At 36.5% G+C, this 26,473-nt stretch overlaps 1 protein-coding gene and 1 pseudogene across 2 annotated transcripts in view; both read right to left on the bottom strand.

Annotated features, from left to right (window-relative positions):
* The window catches only part of FASTKD1 (FAST kinase domains 1), a 48,843-nt gene extending 22,847 nt beyond the window's left edge, over positions 1-25,996 (bottom strand). The window contains exons 1-5 of one of the 2 annotated variants that reach the window (XM_047084482.1): positions 25,940-25,996; positions 23,359-23,878; positions 20,394-20,462; positions 3,896-4,021; positions 698-1,096 (exon numbers count right to left, since the gene is read on the bottom strand). In XM_047084482.1, coding sequence (XP_046940438.1) covers positions 698-1,096; positions 3,896-4,021; positions 20,394-20,462; positions 23,359-23,693 — 929 coding nt within the window. In that variant the 5' untranslated portion in view covers positions 23,694-23,878; positions 25,940-25,996. Of the gene's footprint in view, positions 1-697; positions 1,097-3,895; positions 4,022-20,393; positions 20,463-23,358; positions 23,991-25,939 lie in introns of those variants that run through there. The other variant, XM_047084483.1, reaches the window with a different exon arrangement.
* LOC124515525 (39S ribosomal protein L52, mitochondrial-like) lies at positions 15,491-17,303 on the bottom strand (annotated as a pseudogene).
* Positions 25,997-26,473: the final 477 nt, after the last annotated feature.

Genomic DNA, 26,473 nt, shown 5'->3' with positions numbered 1-26,473 from the left:
ATGATGCAGATACCTCTATTATGCAACTCCTGGAACCCCTGCTTAACTGAACCTACTAATCATACTTATCTCTTGGCTCATACCTAGTAATCATTCATTAACTTAATGTTTGCTCATTTTTATATCTGAAATAGTCCTATCTACATCAGTGTCAGGCAAAACTGGAAATTTTTTAAAGATAGGAGATAGATAAAATTCACTCTAACCTAGCAAGGGAACACTTACCAAGGTGCTTAAGAAATGCCTTTGATGACAAATGTGAGGATCACAAAGCACAGAATGGTCCATTGTTAGCACTAATATAATTCTGAATATTCCACACCCTATACTGGGGGTGGGAGAGTCTTAATACCTGTGTGTAAAGCCTATCAAATGGCCCAGGAAGGGAGAATAAAAGCACTTAAGCGGCATTCTCCACAGAGAATATCCATCTCCCTCATCCTTTGGGTTCGCCACCACCAGGAAGTCATTGGCCCTTTCTCAGAATTTAGCAGTAGACTAGCAGTAGAATTTAGCAGTAGAGATATAAATTAGAACATTCAGAGAAAGCATCAAGGAGCAGACATAAGAGATCATTCTCCCTTCCAGGACTGCATGGGGGTGACATCTGTGCCTTCTAGAACTGCAAGGAGGTCTAAGCTTGCAAGGCCCCATAGAGTCTCAACAAGAAAAACAAAGCATTTTTAGCCAAACTTACTGTTCCTTTTCTTCAGGTCCTGCCATGGGTCCCAATGCTACAAACAGTTTTACAAAGCTATGAGGGTGATTGAACAGAGAAATCATTTCAGTTAGCCTCTTTTTAGCCATTTTAACAAATTCAAAACTATGAAACTGGAGAGAGTGGTATAGACTAAGTATTTTACTGATGGAGTCCAAATCAAGGTGGTTCATATTGCTTAAAAATACCGTATTACACCTTTCTAATAGTGGGTAATAACTATATTTAATATTTCGAAGAAATTTTACTATTCTTCTTGCAACGTTGACCTGGGAAGAATCTATGGTATCAAAAAGATGTTCTGTTTTGTTCACTAATTGGTCTTGAAAATGTTGTGATATTAAAGAAGATATGTTGACCATCAATATAGACAAGGACCTAAAAAGGAAACAAATGCAAAGATTTTTACATTATTTAAGAATAAAAAACAATTCTAAGACTAAATGATTAGATATGGAAGAGAACTAGTTAAAATATTACAGGTTTTATACCACAAAATTTTTCCTTTACTTATGGGACTTGAACACACATCTAGTAATTAAATGCCCTTAGATTTAAAACAAAAAAAAAATACATCGAAATAATATCTTTTGTTGAGTGTGTATAATATCTCATTCTATAGATAACTGCCTTGAAGGAAAATATTTCAGTGAAATTCACTCAGAAATCACTTTGGACCAATTGCCTATGAATGCACCATTAAAAGTCTCATTTTATATTTTTGGAAGTAGACTTCGCTTTGTTGCCCCTTTGTCTGTATATCTGTATCTTACTAAAAAAAAAATCTTGGCAAAATGTTTCTTACTAATAAATTATTTCATATTTTTTAGTGCCTCATGCTAGACAGATAGCAATATATGACAGTAAGTACTGAACTTCTGGCAGCATTTAATATTTCTTCACCAAAAAATACTTTTAAGGAACATAACTCTTCCAGTTATTAAGGAAGACATCAAAATTACAAAGGTGAAGTTCCTGCTTTCAAAACGCAGGTGTTACACAATACAAAAACTGAGCCTGAGTGGCTCAGTCAGTTAAGCATCCAAACTCTTGATCTCAGCTCAGGTCTTGATCTCAGGGTCATGAGTTCAAGCCCCACATTGGGCTCTATGCTGGGTGTGGAGCTGATTTAAAAAAAAAAAATCAGAAAACTACAAATATAAAGCATCATAATGCACCCAAAATGAATAAGGAATGCAAAATGTAAAATACATATAACAAATGTTTGGGGATGATCATTAGAAAACATCTACAGAAAAGACATGAAAATGTAAATATAAAAATATCTCAATCATTAGGATAGGGAAATTATTTACATTTATTTTTGTTTCCAAATTTCTTCAACATTTTCAATAAAATATATTTTAAAAACCCAGTTGTGAGGCGCCTAGGTGGCTCAGTCCATTAAGCATCCGACTCTTGGTTTTGGTTCTAGTCATGATCTCACGGTTGGTGAGTTCAAGCCCCACATTGGGCTATGTGCTGACAGTGTGGAGCCGGTTTGGGATTCTCTCTCTCCCTCTCTCTCTGCCCTTCCCCCATTCACTCTCTCTGTCTCTCTCTCTCCAATATAAACAAACTTAAATAAAAATTTTTATATTAAATTAAAAAACTCAGTTGTACAATCTCTGGCTTCCCTACTCAAATGTTTAATGCTAACATTAATTAGTAACCTATCATTGCTATTTCACTTAACCATAAAACCCCCTGAAATGATTTTTTAAAACTGTATATTTATTTGTAATTGTAGTTTGGAGTAGGGAAATGTCCAAAGATTTGACTAGATTCTCAATGGAGTCTATAGGAATTTTCTACACTTAAAAAAATTTACACTGATTTTAATTGTCTCGGCTTTTACAAGTTACTTTGGTGTATGGGTGTGAAAACAGAGACAGCATAAAATATACCACTGTAATGGTGCAAAATATACCACCATTATTTTAATGTTTATTTTTGAGAGAGAGAGAGAGAGACAGCACAAGCAGAGGAGAGGCAGAGAGAGGGAGACACAGAATCCAAAACAGGCTCCCGGCTCTGAGCTGTCAGCACAGAACCCAACGTGGGGCTCGAACCCACAAACGGTGAGATCATGAGCTGAGCCGAAGTTGGACACTTAACCAACTGAACCAGCCAGGTGCCCCTACCATTTTAAACATTTTTAATCATACCATTCAGTGATAATAAATATTTTCACATTGTTATGCAACTATTACCACCACCTATCTATAGGACTTTTTCATCTTCTCAAACTAAAACTCCTTGGCCATTTGAACAGTAACTCTCAATTCTTCACCCCCGCCAGCCTTTAGCAATAACCATTCTACTTTCTATTTTTATGAATTTGACTACTTTAGGAGTTCATATAAGTGGAATCATATTTGTCCTCTTGTGTCTGGCTTATTTCACTCAGTATAATGTCATCCATGTTGTAGCATGTGTCAGAATTTCCTTCCTTTTTAAGGCTAAATAATATCCCATTGTAGGTATATACCACATTTTGACTGTCCATTCATCAATCAAATGGACATTTAGGTTATTTCTACCTTTTGACTATTCGAACTAATGCTGCTATGGACACTGATGTATGCTATAGACTGAACTGTGTCCTCTCCCAAGCTCCATATATTAAAGTCCTAACCTCCAATGTAACTATATTTGGAGACAGGGTCTTTGGGAAGGTAATTAAGGTTAAATGAGATCATTGAGGGCAGGCAAACTTGTTAGCTTGCAAGTAAAGTAAAATCTCAAATCTTTCACAGATCTCAACAATACCATGTTACACTTTACATACTCATCTCTATTTCCCACAGCAACATTGCAAAGTAGATGCAAGGTAGTACTATTTTTTTTTTAATTTTTTAAATGTTTATTTATTTTTGAGAGAGAGATAGAGGGTGAGTTGGGGAGAGGCAGGCTGAAGCAGGCTCCAGGCTCCAAGCTGTCAGCACAGAGCTCAACACAGGGCTCGAACTCACAAACCACGAGATCGTGACCTGAGCCAAAGTCAGACACTTAGCTGACTAAGCCACCCAGGTGCCCCAGTAGTACTATTTTATAGATAAGGATACTAAAGTTTCAAGAGATTAAAGTCACATAGGTAAGAAGTGGCAATCTAAGTGTATATGCATCCAAAGCCCAGAACCTCTCCCACCACATATTTACCTAAAATAAATTTACCTTAAGTCCTCTATGGTTTCCAGTTTCCTGTGTACAATATCAGCTATTTTTCCCATTAATGGACTGAAATATAAATGTTGATTTGCTAGGCAAAAGGAAAATTTTGATAGCATATTAATATCAAACCTATGAAAAGAAATATACAAAGGAGATCATTACTATTTACTTTCACTTAAAACACGATACACAGTTATAAAATAAAAAGCAATCAAAAGTACTAATATACTACTAACACATTATGAATATAAAAGGAATGTTTCTAAAATGTTGATTATTTATTATTATAAAAGTAACAATTAAAAAGTCAGATACCTTTGGAATATTTTTAAAAGGGAAAAATCACAAAATTATTTGAATCACTTAATTTTTTGAGGTGACAGAACAATTTCAACACAAGGCTGAACAGTAACAAAACAACCACTGCTACAACCATGCTGTAAAAAACTCCAGAATTTTTCTATAGGAAAAATAATCCTATTTCTTCAACAAGTGAATGGCAAGACAAAAGAGAGGAAAGAAGAGTTGTTACAGATTTTAAGACTCTTGGGAAAAAAAAAAAAACAAGACTCTGACTTCACTAAGACAAGCAGAAGAAAGTCCACAGCAGCACAATATGTAAGAGTAAAAAACTGCAAACAATCTAAATATTTATCAAAAGTACAACAGATAAATTGTACATATTCATAAAATACTACACAGCAATAAAAAAAGAACAAATGACTGAATCATGCAACATCATGAGGGACTCTTTAAAGCATATTAAGCAAACTGAACTAGACATAAGAGAATATACTATAGGCTTCCATTCCTATAAAAACAAAACTAATTTATGGTATTAAAAGTCAAGACAGGGACGCCTGGGTGGCTCAGCGAGTTGGGCGTCCAACTCTTTTGGGTCAGGTCATGATCTTGGTTTGTTAGATCAATCTCCACATTGGGCTCTGCACTGACATCAGAGCCTGCTTGGGATTCTCTCTCTCCCTCTCTCTGCCTTTCTCTCTCTCTCTCTCTCAAAATAAATAAATAAACATTTAAAATAATAAATAAAAGTCAACATAACAGTTATCCTCATGGTAAGGGGATGTGCCTGGAGAAAACATGAAGGGAACTTCTGGGCAACTAGTGATGTTCTATTTATGATCTTGGTGATATTACACAGAAGTGATCAGTATGTGAAAATTCATCAAGCTGTACACTTCTGATTATTGTAATATGATGATATTCTTCAATCTAATGCTTACTCACAAAATGAGAGAGAGAGAGACACTTGAGACAAAGCAACCAAATATAATGTGTGAATCTGGTTTGGATACTGACTTAAACAAATTGTCTATAAAAAGACCTTTATAGAGCAATCAAGCAAATCTGAACACAGACCAGGTATTAGGTGATATTAAGGAATTATTATTTATTTTTCATAGTGATGATGCTATTGTGATTATATGTATTTTTATTAATGATTATACCTAGATTTCAATTTTTTTACTCTTATTTTTCACTTTTTTTTTTATTAAGTAGGCTTCATGCCCAGCATGAAGCCCAACATAAGGCTTAAACTCACAACCCTGAGATCAAGACCTGAGCTGAGATCAAGAGTTGGACATTTAACCAACTAAGCCACTCAGGTGCCCAGCGATTATATATATTTTTAAGGGGCGCCTGGGTGGCGCAGTCGGTTAAGCGTCCGACTTCAGCCAGGTCACGATCTCGCGGTCCGTGAGTTCGAGCCCCGCGTCAGGCTCTGGGCTGATGGCTCAGAGCCTGGAGCCTGTTTCTGATTCTGTGTCTCCCTCTCTCTCTGCCCCTCCCCAATTCATGCTCTGTCTCTCTCTGTCCCAAAAATAAATAAAAAACGTTGAAAAAAAATTTAAAAAAAAAAAAAAGAGTTCATCTCTCAGAAATACATACTAAAGTATTTACAGATGAAATGATACAATTTAAACTATTCTGAGGGGTAGGGAGAAAATGGGAGGTGACCTAGGTAAAACAAGACTGCTTTATGTTGGTAGTTGTTGAAGCTGGATGATGGGTACATGGGAGTTCATTATACTAATGTCTCTAGTTTTATAAATGTTTAAAATCTTCCACAATAGATTTATAAATTTGAATTTCAAATACATGCTGTTTACCCTTGGTATGATCCATCATATAGTGCTAATCCATAACAATACATCCTATTTGAATCATTATGAATTATATTTATATAACATTTATAAATATTTTAACAAAATCATTAACAACTAATGTAACAAAAAATTAACATCATAGGCTACAGACTATAAAAAATCATAAGTTAATATGTATTTTGTGACACTATTAAAAATTCTATATGTGGAATACAAATTAGTTTTAAAACTTTTCATATATTATCATGCAAAAATAAAAGTATTGCTAAATATAAAAACATATAGGATAAAATCTTCTAAGCTATTTTGAAATAAAAAAAAATTTAAGCCTAATTGACTTGGAAGTACAATAGTACATTTGTAATTTAACTGTTTAATAGAAAAACAAAAAGAAAGTATTTTACAAGTGATTTGTTCAAGCTGCATAATACACATTACAATGTTGCTTTAAAGAAAAATAAAAAGTTTTGAGTTATTGTCAATAATGACCAAATTTAACCCTAAAGATCCAGTAGTTTATACTGCTCATAATAGAAATAATATTATTTTCCTTATTCTCAATAAAAGATATTACAGATAAAGAGAATGCAAAAATGGAGGATGAGAAGACAATGAGTTTAGGTCATGAGATTTACTAAGAGCACAATGCTGTAAATGAATGTAGAGTTTCTCGACCCAAAGAGCTGTTCGATCCTGTTTAACCTAATCCAGCCCATATAACAAAGGCCCACTAGAGCTCATCCATACATAACCACAATTGAAAGAATTTATCATGGTTTATGTTTTAAGAAGCAATATGCTAAAGGGCATGAAATGGGATAATAATTAATAACCAGTGAAAAGCCTCCTCCACTGTCTACTGTCTATTGTTTCTTCTGTATTTTAGTCAATTCTTTCCTTTCTGCTGTAGGTTTCTAATTGGTTTAGGAGAGTTGTTCTCCTAAGAGTTTTCTGGTTTTGTTTTGTTTTTTACTTTTTAATCTCCATTACCTATTTCAGCCTTCCCCCCACTCACCTCCCTTCTGGTAACCACCTGTTTGTTTCCCTGGTTAACAGTCTGTTTCTTGGTTTGTCTCTCTTTTTCTTTTTCCTTTGCTCATTTGTTTTGTTTCTTAAATTCCATATACAAGATAGATCATATTGTATTTGTCTTTCTCTGACTTATTTCACTTAGCATTATACTCTCTAGCTCCATCAATGCTGTGGCAAATGGTAAGATTTCATTATTTTTTGTGATTGAATAATATTCCATTGTATATATACACACACTACATCTTTTTTACCATTCATCTATTGATGGACCCTTGGGCTGCTTCCATAGTTTGGCTATTGTAAATAGTGCTGCTATAAACATTCAGGTGTGTGTATGCCTTTGAATTAGTGTTTTTGTATTTTGGGGTAAATACCCAGTACTGCAATTACTGGATCAAAGGGCCATTCTATTTTTTTATTTTTTGAGGAACCTCCATACTGTTTTCCACAGTGGCTACATAAGTTTACATTCCTACCAATAGTGCAAGAGGATTCCCTTTTCTCCACATCTTCAGCGACACCTGTTGTTTCTTGTGTAGTTGATTTTAGCCAGTCTGACACATGTGAGGTGTTATCTCATTGTAGTTTTGATTTGCATTTCCCTGATGACTGATGTCAAGCATCGTTTCATGTGTCTGTTGACCATCTGGATGTCTTCTTTGTAGAAATATCTGTTCATGTCCTTTGCCCATTTTTTAATTAGATTATTTGTTCTCTGGGTGTTGAGTTGTATCAGTTCTTTATATATTTTGGATACTAACCCTTTATTGGATATGTCATTTGCAAAAATCTTCTCCAATTCAGTAGGTTGCCTTTTAGTTTTGTTGTTTCCTTTGCTATGAAGAAAAATGTTTGTTTTTATGTAGTCCCAATAGTTTATTTTTGGTTTTATTTCCCTTGTCTCAGGAGATGTATCTAGAAAAATGTTGCTATGGCCAACGTCAGAGAAATTACTGCTTGTGCTCTCTTCAAGGATTTGTATGGCTTCAGGCCTCACGTTTAGGTTTTTAATGCATTGCATTTAGTTTGGTTTATGGGGAGAGAAAGTAAGCCAATTTCATTCTTTTGCATATGGCTGTCCAATTTTCCCAACATCATTTGTTGAAGAGATTATCTGTTTCTCATTGTATATTCATTCCTCCTTTGTTGAAGATTAATTGACCATATAATTGTGAATTTATTTCTGGATTTTCTGTTCTATTGCATTTATCTATGTGTCTAGTTTCATGCCAGTACCATACTGTTTTAATTACTACTGCTTTGTAATATAACTTGAAATCTGGAATTGTGATACCTCCAGTTTTGTTTTGTAGTTCCATACAAACTTTAGGATTGTTTGTTCTAGTTCTATGAAAAATGCTATTGGTACTTAATAGGGATTGCATTAAATCTGTAGATTGCTTTGGGTAGTATAGACACTTTAACAATATTTGTTCTTCTTACCCATGAGCATGAAATGTCTTTCCATTTCTTTGCATCATTTTGAATTTCTTTCACCAATGTTTTATAATTTCCAGAGTAAAGTCTTTCACCTCTTTGGTTAAGTCTATTCTGAGATATTTTATTGGCTTAGGTGCAACTGTAAATAGTTTTCTTAATTTACAATTAAGATTGTTTTCTTAATTTCACTAACGGCTGCTTCATAATTAGTGTATAGAAATGCAACAGATTTCTGCACATGATTTTGTATCCTGCGACTTTACTGAATTCATTTATCGGTTCTGGTAGTTTTGTGGTGGAGTATTTAGGATTTTCTATGTCCAGTATCATGTCATCTGCAAATATTGAGAGTTTTACTCCTTCCTTACAATTTGAATGCCTTTTATTTCTTTATGTTGTCTAATTGCTATGGCTAGAACTTCCAGTACTATGTTAAATAAAAGTGGTGAGAGTGGACATTCTTGTCTTGTTCCTGACCTTAGAGGAAAAGCTCTCAGTTTTTCACCACTAAGTATGATGTTGGCTGTGAGTTATTCATATAAGGTCTTCATATGTAGAGCTATGTTCCCTCTAGACCTAATTTGCAGAGGGTTTTTATCATGGATGGATGTTGTACTGTCAAATGCTTTTTCTGCATCTAATGAAATGATCATATGGTTTTTATCCTTTCTTTTATTGATGTGAAGTATGACATTATTTTTAAAATATTAAACCACCTTTGTATCCCATGGATAAATCCCAGTTGATTGTGATATATAATTTTTTTAATGTATTGTTGAATTCAGTTTGCTAATATTTCACTGAGGATTTTTGCATCTGTATTCAAGAGACATATGGGCCTGTAGTTTGCTTTTTTTGCAGTGTCTTTATCTGGTTTTGGTATAGGGTGACACTGGTCTCACAGAATAAATTTGGAAGTTTTCCTTCTATTCTCTGGAGTAGTTTGAGAATAGATAATAACTCTTCTTTAAATGTTTGGTAGAATTCGCCTATGAAGCCATCCGGTCATGGACTTTTGATTTGGGGGAGTTGTTGATTACTGATTCACATTGCTGGTAACTGGTCTGTTCAAATTTTCTATTTCCTCCTGCTTTAGCTTTGGTAGCTTATATGTTTTTAAGAGTTTATCCATTTCTTCCAGGTTATCCAATTTGTTGGCATATAGGTTTTCATAATATTCTGTTACAATTGTTTGTGGGTTTTTTTTGTTGTTGTTGTTTATTTATTTTGAGAGACAGTGCATATGAGAGCAGGCGAGAGGGAAAGAGAATCCCAAGTAGGCTCCAGACCTCCAGCACAGAGCTCAGCGTGGGGCTTGAACCCACAAACTGTGAGATCATGACCTGAGCCAAAACCAAGAGTTGGATGCTTAGCGAACCAAGCCACCCAGGCAACCCTCTGTTACAAATTGTATTTCTGTGGGTGTTGGTTGTTATTTCTTCTCTTTCATTAGTAATTTTATTTGGGTTCTCTCTCTCTCTTTCACTGTCTCTTTTTTTTTTCTTTTTTTTATGAGTCTGACTAGAGGTTTACCATTGCTGAGCTTTTCAAAGAATCAGCTCCTGCTTTTATTGATATGTTCTATTGTTTGTTTTATTTGTTTGTTTAGTTTCTGTATCATTTATTTCTGCTCTAAACTGTATTATCTCCTTCCTTTTGCTCAGTTGGGGTTTTGTTTGGTTTCTTTGGGTTTTTCTAGCTCCTTTAGGTGTAAAGTGAGGTTTACTTAAGACTTTTCTTGCTTCTTGAGGCCTGTATTACTATAAACTTCCCTCTTAGAACCACTTTGCTGCATCCCCAAGACTTCAGTAACTTGGTTTTTTCATTTACATTTGTTTCCATGTAATTTTTGACTTCTCATTTGGTTTCAGAGTTGACCCATTCATTGTTAGTGTCATGTTATTTAACCTCCATATATTTGTGTTGTGTTCCATGGCTTTTATTTTTTATCAAGGTATAACTGACATACAACATTATATTAGTTTCAGGTATACAATATGATGAATTATTTATATACACTGTAAAATGAGTACCCCAATAAGTCTAATTTCCTCCTGCCACCATATAAAGTTACATAATATGTAATATAATATTGTTGACTATGGTCACCATGCTGTACATCACAACCCCATGACTTACTTATTTTGTGACTGGAAGTTTGTAACTCTTGCCCATCTTCTCCCATTTTGCCCACCCTCCAACTCTCCTCCCCTCTGGCAACCACCAATCTATTGTCTGCACTTATAAGTTTTGTTTTGTCTGCTCATCTGTTTTTAGATTCCCATATATAAATGAAATTATATGACATTTGTCTTTCTCTGGCTTATTTCAGTTGGCCTAATATCCACAAGGTCCATCCATGTGCTTACAAATGACAAGATTTCATTCTTTTTTATGGCTGAGTAATATTCCATTGTATATATACACTACATTTTCTTTATCCATTCATCCATTAGTGGACCATGTGGTTATTTCCATATCTTGAATATTGTAAATAATGCTGCAATGAACATAAGGGTGCATATATCTTTGATTAGTGTTTTTATTTTCTTTGGATAAATACCCAGAAGTGGATTTATTGGATCATATGGTGGCTCTATTTTTAGTTTTTGTAGAATATCCATAATGTTTTCCATGGTGGCTGTACTGATTTACATTCCCACCAATAGTGTAAGAGGGTTCCCTTTGCCCCACATCCCCGCCAAGACTTGTTACTTTTTTGTCTTTTTGATAATGGCCGTTTTGACAGGTGTGATATACTTCGTAGTGCTTTTGATTTGCATTTCCAATGATTACTGATGCTGAGCACAGTTTCATATGCCCATTGGCCATCTGTATGTCTTCTTCGGAAAAAGATCTATTCAGCTCCTTGCCCATATTTTAATCAGATTTGTGTTGTGTTGTTGATGTTATTTAATTGTAGTTCTTTCTATACTTTGGATATTAACCCTTATTCAGCTGTATGATTCGCAAATATCTTCTCCCATTCAGTAGGTTGTCTTTTCATTTTGTTGATGATTTTCTTCACTGTGCAAAAGCTTTTTAACGTTGTCTCCTTGGTTATTTTTCTTTTATTGCCATTGCCCTTGGAATGAGATCCAAAAAAAATATCACTAAGAGCAATTTCAAGGAGCTTACTGCCTATGTTTTCTTCCAAGAGTTTTATGCCATTTGGTCTTGTAGTCAAGTGTAGTCAAGCTCCATTTTGAGCTTATTTTTGTGTATGGTGTAAGATAGTGGTCCAGTTTCATTCTTTTGTATGTGGCTGTTCAGTTTTCCCAGCACCATTTATTGAAGAGACTGTCCTTTCCCCATTGTATATTCTTGTTGTAAGTTAATTGACCATATGTGCACAGGTTTATTTCTGGGCTCTCTATTCTGTTCCATTGATCTGTCTGTTTTCATGCCAATAACATACTGTTTTGATTACTACAGGTTTCTAATATGATTTGAAATCAGGGTGCATGATGCCTCCTCTTTTTGTTCTCAAGACTGTTTTGGCTGGTAGGGATCTTTTGTGATTCCATACAAATTTTAGGATTGTTTGTTCTATTTCTGTGAAAAATCCCATTGGAATTTTGATAGGGTTGCGTTGACTCTATATGTTGTTTTGTGTAATATAGACATTTTGACAATATAATTTTTTCCAATCTATGACCATGGAATTATCTTTCAATTTATTGGTGTCTTCTTTGATTTCTTTCACCAATGTCTTAGTTTTCAGTGTACAAGTCTTTCACATCATTGTTTACATTTATTCCTAGGTATTTAATTCCTTTTGAAGCAAATATAAATGGGACTGTCCTCTAAATTTTTGTTTTCTAATTGTATGCTGTTAGTGTACAAAAGTGCAACAGATATTTTATATGTTGATTGATTTTGTATCCTATAACTTTACTGAATTTATTAGTTGTCACAGGTTTTTGGTGTTGTCTTTGGGGTTTTCTTTATACAAAATCATGTCATCTGCAAATGGTGACAGCTTTACTTCTTTCTTTCCAATTTGGACGCCTTTTCTTTTTCTTGCCTAATTGCTCTGACTCGGACTTCCAATACTATACTGAATAAAAGTGCTAAGAGTGGGCATGATCTTAGGGGGAAATTTTTCAGCTATCATTGAGTATGATCTTAGCTGTGGGCATGTCATTTATGGCCTTTATTATGATGAGGGACATTCCCTCTATACCTTCTTTGTTGAGTTTTTTTTTTTTAATCATAAATCAATGTTGAATTTTGTCAAATGCTTTTCCTGCATCTATTGAGATGATCATATAATTTTTTATCCTCCATTTTGTTAATGCGGCATATCACATTGATTTGCAGATGTTGAACCATCTTTGCATCCTTGGAATAAATCCCACTTGACCATGGCATATGACTTTTTTAATGTATTGTTGATTTTGGTTTGCTAATATTTTGTTGAGGATTTTTACATCTATGTTCATTTATGTTCATACTGACTTATAATTTTCTTCTTTTATGGTGCCCTTGTCTGATTTGGTATCAGAGCAATGGTGGCCTTGTAAAATGAGTTTGGGAGTGTTCCCTCCTCTTCAATTTTTTGAGAGAGTTTGAGAAGAATAGGTATTAAATCTTCTTTGAATGTTTGGTAGAATTCACCACTAAAGCTGTCTGGTCCTGGACTTTTAATTGTTGGGAGTTTTTTGATTACTGACTCAATCTCCTTGCTAGTAATTGGTCTATTCAGATTTTCTATTACTTCATGATTTAGTATTATAAGATTATTTCTAGAAATTTATCCATTTCTTCTAATTGTCCAATTTGTTGGTATACAGTTATCATAGTCCCTTATTAGCCTTTGCATTATTTTAATATCAGTTTTAATGTTCCTTCTTTCATCTGATTCCATTATTTAAGCCTTCTTTTTTTCTTAGTAAATCTAGCTAAAGGTTTATCAACTTTATCTTTTCAAAAAACCAGCTCTTAGTTTTATTGGTCTTTTCTATTGTCTCTTTAGTCTCTATTGCGTTTATTTCTTCTGACTTTTGCTATTGCCTTCCTTCTACTAGCTTTGGGCTTCATTTGTTCCTTGTTTTCTAGTTCCTTTAAGTATAAAGTTAGATTATTTATTTGAGATTTTACATGTTTCCTTTCTAATAGATGCAAATATATTTATTCATTCTATTTTTATAAATGTTTGTTTTCGTTTATTTTTTTTTTATTTTTTTTCAACGTTTTTATTTATTTTTGGGACAGAGAGAGACAGAGCATGAACGGGGGAGGGGCAGAGAGAGAGGGAGACACAGAATCGGAAACAGGCTCCAGGCTCCGAGCCATCCGCCCAGAGCCTGACGCCGGGCTCGAGCTCACGGACCGCGAGATCGTGACCTGGCTGAAGTCGGACGCTTAACCGACTGCGCCACCCAGGGGCCCCTGTTTTCGTTTATTTTTGAGAGAGAGAGAGGCAGAGAGAGGGAGACAGATAATCCCCAGCAGGCTCATCAGTGCAGAGCCTTATGTGGGGCTTGAACTCACAAACTGTGAGATCATGACCTGAGCCAAAAACCAGAGTCAGACACTTAATGGACTGAGCCACACAGGCAGCCAGGCACTTGTTTCTTGAAGTAGGTCTGTAGTATTATGAACTTCCTTGTTAAAACTGCTTTTGCTACATCCCACAGATTTTGGAAAGCTGTATTTTAATTTTCATTTATCTCAAGGTTATTTTTTTCATTTTTTAATTCATCAATTGGTTGTCTGGTGGCATGTTGTCAAATCTCCACATATTTGTAATTTTTCCAGTTTTTTGTGATTGATTTCCAATGTCATACCATTGTGGTCTGAAAAGATGCTTGATAGGGCTTCAATCTTCCAAAATTTATTGAGACTTGTTTTGTGGCTAAACATATTATCTGTTCTGGAGAATGTTCCACATACACTTAAGAATGTATATTCTGCTGGTTTTGGGTAAAATGTTTTGTATATATCTAAATCCATCTGGTCTAATGTATTTTAAGGCTAATGTTTCCTTATTATTTGTCTGGATGATCTATTCCTTGACGTAAGAGTGATATTAAAGGCCCTTACTATCATTGTCTTATTGTCAATTTCTCTCTGTAGGTCTGTTAATATTGCTTTATACTTTTAGATGCATCTATATTGGGTGCATAAATATTTACAAATGTTGTCTCTTCCTGCTAGATTGACCCTTTTATCATTATGTAATACCCACCTTTTCCTTTTATCACAATCTGGTTTAAGTCTATTTTGTCTGATATAAGTATAGCTACCCCAGCTTACTTTTGGTTTCCATTCACATAAAACATCTTTTTCCATCTCTTCACTTTCAACCTGTGTGTCATTACATCTAAGGTGAGTCTCTTATAGGCAGCATATAGATGGGTCTTGCTTTTTATCCATTCAGTCACTCCCTATCTTTTGATTGAAGAATTTAGTCCATTTGGGGGGAGGGGTTGCCCTTTTCATCAAACATTTATTAAATGAATAACTGCACACAGCCTGAGCTGTGTATGGGCTGTTAAAGGCTTGAATGCCTAGCTAAAGCCAGAAAAACTGTTGCCCCTTTTTCATGTTCGCAGAGTAGCTACTGTTCATAGTTTGGCCAGTCCTATGGTCTGCAAAAGGGGTAAGCATCCCAGAACAAGATTCTGCTGAACTGGAATGGAGCCAGGGTAAGTGTACTGAGCCAACCCCTCAAGGCAGTGATCTTACAACCCATTCTTCCTGGTATCCAAACTCTTATGAAGACAGACGGGGAATAGGAAGGCTCTCTTCTGGCTAGGATGAGGCATATAGATGATAGAAAAGAAATCCAGGTCAGGTCATGATCTCATAGTTCGTGACTTGAAGCCCCACAGCATAGAGCCTGCTTCAGATCCTCTGGCCCCCTCTCACTGCCCCTCCTCTGCTCGTGCTTTCTCTCTCAAAAATAAACAAACATTTAAAAGAAGAAGGAGGAGGAGGAGAAGAAAAGAAAACCAGAGAGAGGCTGGTGAAGGGAGACAGGAATTGCTACTTATTGACTTAGTTGTGGGTTCTGCAGTAGAGCCCCTTTGGGTTTTAAGAGCCTTTTTCTGCCTCCTTTCTTCTTCCTGCAACTTCTCCTGCTGTCTAAGCTGCCATGACTGTAATCCAGCATTCATTTTCTGTGATAGCAGTGCAACTCATCTTGCAAACATCTCCCTTTGGGCTTTTCTTCGAAGCTGGCCTTTCATTGGAGGTACAGGGCGGCCATCTGTGTAAGATCAGTCTGGGAACTCTGTAAAGGGTCTGTAGCCAGAGGGGTTGGTAGCCAGGCCCTGCCTGGGTGGAGAAAAACAGTTCCATGAGGATTCAACCGAGCTTCTGGTTCCCCAGTTCCCCCCAGACCAGCACTCACTGGAGTCACCACTGGCCGCCCACCTAACCCACCACACTGCTGTGCAGCCTCCACACACCTAAAGCAGCCATGCTGAGGCAAGAGAGCTAGAAGTGGGTGTCAGTCCATTTATGTTTAAAGTGGTTATAGATGGTATATACTCATTGTCATTTTGTTAACTGTATTCTGGTTGTTTTGTAGTTCTTCTCTGCTCCTTTTTCCTCTTGCTCTCTTCCCTTGTAGTTTGATGCCTTCCTTTAGTGTTTAGATTCCATTCTCATGATCTTTTGTATATCTATCATAGGTTTTTGCTTTGTGTTTTCCTGAGGCTTACATATATTAGCCTATGCACATCCCAGTTTATTTTAAGTTGATAGCAAGTTACGTTTGAATGCATTCTAAAACTGTATTTTCCCCTTCCCACAGTTTATGTTTTTGATGCCACATTTTACATCTTTTAATTTTGTATATCCTTTAACTAATTGTTGTAGTTATACTTATTTTTACTACTTTTGCCTTTTAACCTTCATACTAAAATAAGTGATTAGTCCACTACCCCTAATATATACTTACCTTTACCAGAAAGACTTTTACTTTCATACGTTTTCTTGTTACCAGTTGGCCTTTCTTTTTGGCTTAAAGAAGTCCCTTTAACATGTCTTATAAGCCCAGTTTAGTAGTGATGAACTTGTCCAGTTTTTGCTTGACTGGAAAACTTTTTCTCTCCTTCAATTCTGAAGGATAATCTTGTCAAGTAGAGTATTCTTGGTTGGAAGTTTTTTGCTTTCAGCACTCCCTTCTGGCCTGCAAAGTTTCTGCTGAAAAACTTGATTAAAGTCTGGGGGCCAGGGGGTCCCTTATACATAACAAGTTGTTTTTCTCCTGCTGCTTTTAAGATTCTCTCTTTAACCTTTGACATAATTATAACGTGTCTTGGTGTGACTCTCTTTGAGTTCATCTCATTCAGAACTCTCTGGGCTTCCTAGATCTGAATGTCTGCTTCTTTCCCCAGATAAGTGAAGCTTTCAGCCATAATTTCTTCAGATAGGTTTTCTATCCCTTTCTCCTTTATCTTCTCCTAACAGGACACCTATTATGTGAACATTGTTCCACTTGATGTTGTCCCATAGGCCCCTCAAATTATCTTTTTTTTTTTTCTTTTCTTGTTGCTCTGTTTGAGTGAGTTCTATTGCCCTGGTCCAAGTCACTAATCTTTTCTTCTGCTTCATCTACTCTGCTGTTGAATTCCTGTAGTATATCTTTCAGTTATTATATTCTTCAGTTCCATGTACATTCTTATATTCTCCATCTCTTGGCTGAAGTTCTGTGTTCATCCATTCTTCTCCTGAGATCAGTGAGCATCTTTACGACCATTACTTTGAAGTCTCTATCAGGTAAGTTACTTATCCCTGTTTCTTGTGTGTGGTTTTTTTTAAACGTTTATTTATTTTTGAGACAGAGAGACAAAGACAGAGTACAAGCAGGGGAGAAGCAGAGACAGAGTGAGACACAGAATCCAAAGCAGGCTCCAGGCTCCAAGCTGTCAGTACAGAGCCCGATGCAGGGCATGAACTCATGAACCAAACTGTGAGATCATGACCTGAGCCAAAGTCAGGTACTTAACCGAGTTAGCCACCCAGGCACGACCTTATCTCTGTTTCATTAAGGTTTTTTCAGGAGTTTTATCTTCTTCTCTCATTTGGAACATATTTTTTGTTTCCTAATATTTCCTTAACTTTCAGTGCTTGTTCCTATGTATTAGGCAAAAGAGCTATCTCTTCAGTCTGAAGGAGCGGTCACAGGAAGACTGGGGTATTTCAGTCTGCTATCTGTAAATTGCTCTGGGGGTTTTAGCTTGCCAAGAACTCTGTAATTATTTCAGTTCCATGGGTCCCAGAAACGCAAACACCCCTGGCCACAAGAGGCAGGTGTTCAAAGCACTCCCTCTATGGACTGCACACACCTGTCAGCTTTGCTGGGGCCAAGGAAGAGCACCAGGCCAAGGCAATGCTGCCTGCCTACCAATTTTAGCACTGTGGGTTTGTGGGGAGCAAAGGTCAGGGCAAGCTGGCCCAACAGGTTTGGTGGGGCAGAGCCACAGAAGAACACAGATGCAGAGCAAACAACTTTCACAAGGCTGAAGGAAAGTGCTAAAATGGCACCAGCTAATGCTGGTGCTAGCAAGATAGACTGCAAAAATGGTGTGCACCAGTGCCTTTAGCCAGAGAGAGAGCTCCAATAGACCCCTGTCCATCTTGCAGGCACTTTAAGCTTACCCAGTGAATCTCCTTCACATATGGCCTAGGCACTTCCAACCTGCCATTTTTGTGCTGGGTCCCAGTACAAGTAAGTCTGCGTGTGAGCACTTTTAAGGGTGAGTTCCAGTTTCCTATAACCCTTGGGTCTCCTTGATGTAAGCCCCATTGGTTTTCAAAGACAGACATCTGGGAGCTCATCTCTCTGGTACAGGTCCCAAGAACTGGGGTTCCTGATGTGGGGCTCAAACCCCTCACTCCTCAGGAATATGCTCCATATTTGTTAGATCCCTCCCTTTTGTGGGTCACTGAGTCAGGAGTGGGGTTCCTGGTGAAACCAATCTCTGCCTCTCCCACCGGTCTCAATGTGGCCCTGCCATCTTTGTTGTGGAGTTGTTCAGCTAGTCTCCAGGTCTTTTTCAGAGACAGACGTTCTATATGTAGTTGTAGATTTGGTGTGTCTTTGGTAGAGTGAGTAGGATATCTATGCCACCATCTTGAACCACCTCTCCGTTCTGTGGTTTTTAAATCCTCCTTTCTCTTTCCCACTTTGATTTTCCCTTTCTTCACTAAAATTTGTTTACTCCACTAATAAGATACCTAGGCTATGGTGATCCCTACATTAAAAAGTTCAAAATTGGGGCGCCTGGGTGGCGCAGTCGGTTAAGCGTCCGACTTCAGCCAGGTCACGATCTCTCAGTCCGTGAGTTCGAGCCCCGCGTCGGGCTCTGGGCTGATGGCTCAGAGCCTGGAGCCTGTTTCCGATTCTGTGTCTCCCTCTCTCTCTGCCCCTCCCCCGTTCATGCTCTGTCTCTCTCTGTCACAAAAATAAATAAACGTTGAAAAAAAAAATTTAAAAAAATAAAAAATAAAAAAAAAATAAATAAAAAGTTCAAAATTTTCAGAAATAGCTAACAATTTTCCAAAATGAGGTCTGTTATTATCTCAACTCTTTTATAAATGGAGTTTCTCACATATTCTCATATAGCATAAATAGCATGGTTTTGTATAGAATAGACTTCACTGTACTCATAAGAAGAATGCCCTGAACAAATTTTACATTTTTCTAGATGACTGCTGATTATGGCAACATGCTACAAATAAAGCTCTGTATAGTAGAGGAAAGAGATCTGAATCAATCATAGTCACAGCAGTGAACTTGAAAGCATCTAAGTCACCTATGAGTGATGTTCATTGTCTCTCAATAAAGAAGTGATAGGCAAGTACGTACAAATGCTGCTAAACAATGTTAAATAGTTTTCCTTTCTACTAAACTGGTGTCTTCTTTTCTCTCCTTTTACGGCTCCTGAATTTCTAGGTTTTTATAGGCAGCCTATCACTCAGAGAATCTTTCCTTTCTTTTTTTCTTAAGTTTTTAAAATAAATTCTACCCCTAATATAGGCTCAAACTCACAATTCCAAGATCAAGAGTTGCATACCCTACCACTGAACCAGTCAGGGCTCCAAATCTTTTCTTTCTGAAGCAAAAATCTTCCAGAAAAGAAGATTCAAAAAGCCAAATAGCTGTTGCTCCACCTTACTTATATTTTGACTAATTATATATGTGGCAAAGCACACTGTTTCCACTCTTAATTTAAAGAGCAAATATTGGTGCCTCAGTCAGTTAAGCGTCCAACTTCAGCTCAGGTCGTGATGTTGCAATTTGTGAGGTCGAGCCCTGCATCAGGCTCTGTGCTGGCAGCTTGGAGCCTGGAGCCTGCTTCAGATTCTACGTCTCTTTCTCTCTCTACCCTTCCCCTGCTCACTCTGTCTCTGCCTCCCAAAAATAAATAAACATTAAAAAAAATTTTTTAGGGGCGCCTGGGTGGTTCAGTCGGTTAAACGTCTGACTTCAGCTCAGGTCATGATCTCATGGTTCGTGGGTTCAAGTCCCATTTCCGGCTCTGTGCTGACAGCTGGGAGCTTGGAGCCTGCTTCAGATTCTCTCTCTCTCTGCCTCTCCCCTACTTGCACTCTTTTCTCTCTCTCTCTCTCTCAAAAATAAATAAACATTAAAAATAAATAAACATAAAAAAATAAATTAAACATTTAAATAAACATTAAAATTTTTAATTTTTTTTAATAAATAAAGAGCAAATATTCAAGCTTTCTTTGTCTCTTAAGGAAAATACACATTCCTCATTCTTTTCCTTTACACAATCAAAATACCCTCAACTAATTTTTTTTTTTTTTTTAGTGAAGGTTGATAAGTAGGCAGCAGCTCCCTATTCTTTCTCTACAAGATTTCACTCAGTTAACCTTGAATAGGTAACTGTGATCTTAGAAAATGAACCCAAAGTACTTGCCTTTCCAGTCTTCTCCATGCTTCTGTAACTAGAGCTTCAACCAGTAGGTCATGGGTCTCAGTAGCACACCTCAATAAAATCAAGAGAAAATAATTTTCCATACATAAACATTTTTAAAGTATTAAAAACAATCATGCAAGTTAACAATTATAATGCAAAAGTGAACCTCAAGTTATTATACTCTTACACAGTCTTTATTTCTGGTGCATTCCCATTTCAGTATTTTGATTTCTTGATACGGTATAATAAACATCTACATTTTATCCCATGCCTCTCTCATTCTTTTATCTGTTCAATGCCTTCCACTGAACAATGAGAACATTCAACAATACATATTATTTTAAAAGTACACATAACAGGGGCGCCTGGGTGGCGCAGTCGGTTAAGTGTCCGACTTCAGCCAGGTCACGATCTCGCGGTCCGTGAGTTCGAGCCCCGCGTCAGGCTCTGGGCTGATGGCTCGGAGCCTGGAGCCTGTTTCCGATTCTGTGTCTCCCTCTCTCTCTGCCCCTCCCCCGTACATGCTCTGTCTCTCTCTGTCCCAAAAATAAATAAACGTTGAAAAAAAAAAATTAAAAAAAAAAAATAAAAATAAAAGTACACATAACATATATTACTTTTCTCTGATTAGAAAAATATTTTTATAGGAGAGTTTTGTAAAATAAAGAAAAACTTGAATAGGGTACTAAAACTTATTTATAGGTCTGTACTCATAAACAGCCACCACCATTAATCTGTAGCATTTTTGCTCCATTTGTCTTTTCTACACACATACGGAATATACATATTCCTTTTACAGTTTTTTTTTAATTTTGTTAAAAGATTTTATTTTTAAGTAATCTCTACATGCAATGTGAGGCTAAAACTCACAACCCCAAGATCAAGAGTCACATGCTCCACTGACTGAGCCAGCCAGGCACCTCACTTTTACACTTTTGTACCCTGCCCTTTTCAGCATTTGCCCATGACACTACATAGTGTTCAAAACAATTTTTAAACATTGTATATTATTCCATTAAATGAATATAGTATCATTTAAACATTCACCTACTATTAGAATTTTAGTTTTTCAATGTTATAAATACTGCTGGCATGAATATCAACGCACAATAATCTTAAATATGTACCCCAGATTATTTTCTTTTTTTTTTTTTTTTTTGGAATTTTATTTTATTTATTTATTTATTTATTTACACCCAAGTTAGTTTGTATATAATGCAATAATGATTTCAGGAGTAGATTCCACTGATTCATTCCCTCTGTATAACACCCAGTGCTCATCCCAACAAGTGTCTTTCCTAATGCCCCTTACCCATTTAGCCCACCCCTGCACCCCCAACTCTTCCAGCGACCCTCAATTTGTTCTCTGTATTTAAGAGTCTCTTATGTTTTGTCCCTTCCTTGTTTTTATATTATTTTTGCTTCCCTGCCCTTACATTCATCTGTTTTGTATATTAAATTCCACATGTGAATGAAGTCATATGGTATTCGTCTTTCTCTGACTAATTTTGCTTAGCTTAATACCCTCTAGTTCCATCCATGTAGTTGCAAATGGCAAGATTTCATTATTTTTGATTGCTGAGTAATACTCCATTGTATACATATTTACCACATCTTCTTTATCCATTCATATCCCAGATTATTTTCTTAAGAGATAAACTTTAGAAGCAAAATTATTGGATCCAAGGGTATCTTTATAGTTCTTGATATACATTGTACCATCAGAACATATAAGAGTTCCTCCTCCAGTATAGCTTCATTAACCATGAATACTTTCTATATAACTAAACCACATACACTATATATTGTAGGTATAAAAATATCTTTTTAACCAATTTCAATATCTTTATAGCATTAAGCCTATATTAGTTTGTCTCCCCAAAATCAGAAACTTTCACGTTGAGTCATGAAGCAAAATTGAACTACATACTGCTTTTAAAACCTGAAAACAAAATTATATTTTACTCTTGAATCCTTTCAGAATTAAAATATGACTTAGGAGCAAAACACAGAAATATAGTTTTTAGGTAAATCATCACCAAGCAGCATTCCTCCATCTGCCTAACACACATGAGTCTTGTGAGGTGTTTAACACAATGTTTTGTGGTCTGGAAACTGCCCTCACTCAGAGATTTACAGTATACATTAACATATTAAAGCTTCTGAAGAGTCCTGCAATAAAGACTTGTTGAATTTTATTTTATTCATCGTTTTCCAAGCTGACATGACCACTGAGAAAGCAAAACAGGTATCTTGCCCATTATCATTACATACTCTCTTCATATACCTCAGAGAAAAAACTTTGCAACCACAGAAAGACCACTCTTTCTGTGCCTTCAGAGGGAAGGCACTCTTCCTTTAGTCTAACACCACTCCCCCAAATAGGTAAAGCCCTAAGCCCCTTTCCTGTATAAACTGACTTCCTAATAAAAACAACTGTATCTCTGCTTTGTGCAATGCTGACATCTATAGTTACTGATAGTCCTCACAGGTTAGCCAATCAAGTGAGAAAACTTGTTTTTCCATGAATGAGACTAAGAAACAGACTAATTGCAACTTCTGTGTGTGTGTGTGTGTGTGTGTGTGTGTGTGTGTGTGTCCCTTATATACCTGCTGAATATTTTACTTGGAAAATCCAGTTCTTTTGAAGGCTGGATTCCCTTGCAAATAATGTAAAATTTCTTTTCTTTTTTAATGTTTTCCCAGCTTTATTGAGCTATGACTAACAAGTAAAAATTGTATATATTTAGGTTGCACAACAGGATGTTTGATATACATATATATTGTTAAATGATTACCACAAAGAATATCCTCTAAACATCTTAAAAATGTTCAATGATCAGGAATACTATTTATAGGGGAAAAAAAAACCACATTGTTTTTCATTTTAAAGAGATTTTTAGAAAACTGATATATAATTATAGACTATAATCATTTCTATAAAAAGTAAAAGTACATTACTTACTGTTGTGTGAGGTACAACACATTCACCAGGGTATCATCATTCATGAATTCCGTTTGACTTGTAGCTAAATTATGAAGAGTAATAAACTGGGGATGGTCTCTGACACACTCAACATTTTTTAAAAAGCTGGTCTTCTGCTTTTGAAACTGCCAAAGTATATTAAATGCACATTCCACCTGCTTTTCTGAAAGTATGGCTTTGCTTTTTTGAATAAGATCAAAGATTTGCCCTTCATCTGTACACTTAATCATTTCGGTAATTAGTGGTTTACAACTGCAGGATCGAAACTGAAACGCTCTCCAGGAAAATGGACAAACAGCTCTTAGGCGAAGCATATTTACAAACAATAAGTCTTTTTTTAAAAAGGTATTTTTTCATTTATGTCACAAATTTTCTTAGGTAGGAAAACTATCTGCAACAAGTAGTCAGGTGTAATATCCTGGTAAAAAGGTAACTATTTCTCCTTCATGTATTTTGCTTCCATTATGATAACTCCAAATCCCATTCCAAAATGCAGCTTCTGTAAAAGGATTGGTTTGACATGGATTAATACCAAATTAGTTCCAAAATTTAAATTACAGTTACAAGCTCTTTCTGCATTAACTCTAGTTAAGACTTTGTTCCTAGTCTGAAGCAAACAGCAGGATTTGGTCCAAAATTAAGTGTCCGGGAAAAGGGGCTTCTTTCTGCACTCCATTTAAAAAATGTTTGTTAAATTTTACATATATATAGTTTTCAAATTTGACAACAGAAGCAGAAGGGAAAAAAAATCCTACACTCGGAACCATCTTTTTAAACCAAAAGATTCAGGGTGCCTGGGTGGCCCAGTTGGTTGAGTGGTCAACTTTGGCTTCAGGTCATGATCTCAGGGTTTGTGGGTTTGAGTCTCACACTGTCAGCGCAGAGCCTGCTTTAGATCCAGTCTCCCTCTCTCTCTGCCCCTTCACCCCTCTAAAAATAAATAAACATTTAAAAATAAATAAATAAATAAATAAATAAATAAATAAATAAATGGTTCAAACTTTGGAATAAATATGTCACCTTCAATATTTTTACAAGGAACAGCCATTAATTCGGAGTTATAACATTTTATTTTATTTATTTATTTTAAATGTTTATTCATCTTTGAGAGAGAAAGAGTATGAGCAAGGGAGGGGCAATGTGGGGGGGAGCAGACAGAAGATCTGAATCTGAAGCCGGCTCTGCACTGACAACAGTGAGCCTGACGCAGGGCTAGAACTCACCATCCACGAGATGGTGACTTGAGCTGAAGTCTGACACTGAACCGACTGAGCCATCTAGGTGCACCCAGAACTACAAAAAAATTTTTTTTCATTTTTTGGAAGGATAGTCTCTGGTATATTTACTTTCAGGATAATTGCTCCTTTCCTCTAGAACCCTAAAAGAACTCAAAGGGTTTGGTCCCTACTGACCTCAGATCAGTTTGAACCAAAAAGCAAGATGATTGAAGCTCCAATCAAGAAAAAAGAAATCAAGTAATGTATCAAGACATGGTGAAGCAATATAAGAACCAAAGATAATTATGAAAAAGGATAATTTGTTTTAGAAATATACTGTAAATGTTTATATTTCTAATTGAGAAAGAACATTTAGAAAATCTGGGACTAAAATCATAGCATTTAACATTTCTGCAACATTTCATAAAGGACTTTTAAAATATATCATCCTATTAAATTTTCTCAATTAACCTGTCAGGTAGATATCATTTGCATTTTACAGATAAGGAAAGCTGTTTGCAAAAAGGTTAAAAATCTACTCTAACTTGTAAAGCTGAGACAATCACTCTGTTCTTTGAATTCTTTCAACTTGGAACACCTCCTTACGTCAACAAACAAATACTAAAAGATTGCCTCAGAGTCTTGTCTATGGCTATGCTGTCTGTTCACAAGAAAAAACAAAAACAAGATAGAATTGGCATTTTATGATCATCAGTACAGCATCCTGGCCCACGCCAACCTGGGTCATACACATACACAAATAACCCTGTACAGAGCAAAGGTATCTTCAAGATTCTCCCGCCTACCCACAACTGAAAATGGAAGCAGCTCAATGATTAGAATATAAAGGTGTCAAGTCCCCAGCTCTGCTCCCAGATAAATGACCTTGGGAAGTCACTTAACAAAAGGAGGGGCCTTAAGACGATGAGAGTAGGGGCCTGTGCAAATGACAAGCATCCTCCACGCCGGGCTCACAGTAACACAGAACGAAAGAAAGTGATCTTCCGCATCCCCGCCTAGGAGTGGGCTCACCCCTGCCCTCCTCTGAGCACTGGAAAATCCAATACCGCAAGGAGGCCTCTGTTCTCAGCCGAACCCTGCATCTCGGGCCCGAAAACATGCTGGGTGGAAGAAAACCTGCCGTAGCTACCCAGCCCTGACTTGCAGGTTAAGTTCTTCCCTTAACAACCTCCAACTTTTCTGGAGGATCCCGGGGAAGGCTGCTTACAATGGCTTAGAAGTCAAAGCTATTCCTGGTCCCCAACAAGAAACACAACAGGCTTGATTGTGTCATTCCCGCCCACGTCCTCCCATATCACATAGTTTTCCTCGAGAGACATCACCTCTCCTCTGACAGTGCCGGTCCCCAAACCAGGAAAAAATGCCGGGACATCGCAGCGTGCTCAGCGGAAGGCACGTACTACATGCCCCAGAGGACGTAGCGGCGAGGCCAATGGAATGGACGTCGCTTACGCATTCACGAGGAATTCTGGTCATTGTAGTTCCACATTGAGAGACTGGGACGACACATCTTAAACTATAGAAGTTATGGGTCCTTTAGGTCAGTGTTCCTCAATCGAAGTTAAGATTTTACCCCAGTCCATGGAAGACAGATTTTTTTATAACATATAATAAAATATTATTATTTAGAAAATGAAATTTGAAATGGTAAACATGGAAAAAACACATGTGGATTTTTGTTTCTTACTATATTCAGCATATATGAAATAACTGTCAAGTGGCTACAAAATAAACCCTTATTCTCAGTTTCTGCCCCTGTGTCATGGTGAGGCCAGTCTTTGGACCACACTTTTGTTTTTAATAACTTTATTGAGAAATAATTTACACAGTATGCAATTTACCCATTTAGTGTACAA

The sequence above is a fragment of the Lynx rufus genome, unplaced genomic scaffold (genome assembly GCF_022079265.1).
Source record: "Lynx rufus isolate CCGP_SWC_20201006 ecotype Redwood Valley unplaced genomic scaffold, mLynRuf1.p SCAF_2, whole genome shotgun sequence".
Lineage (NCBI taxonomy): Eukaryota > Metazoa > Chordata > Mammalia > Carnivora > Felidae > Lynx > Lynx rufus.
The sequence above is the reverse complement of the archived record's forward strand: the minus strand, read 5'-3'. Positions and strand labels throughout refer to the sequence as shown.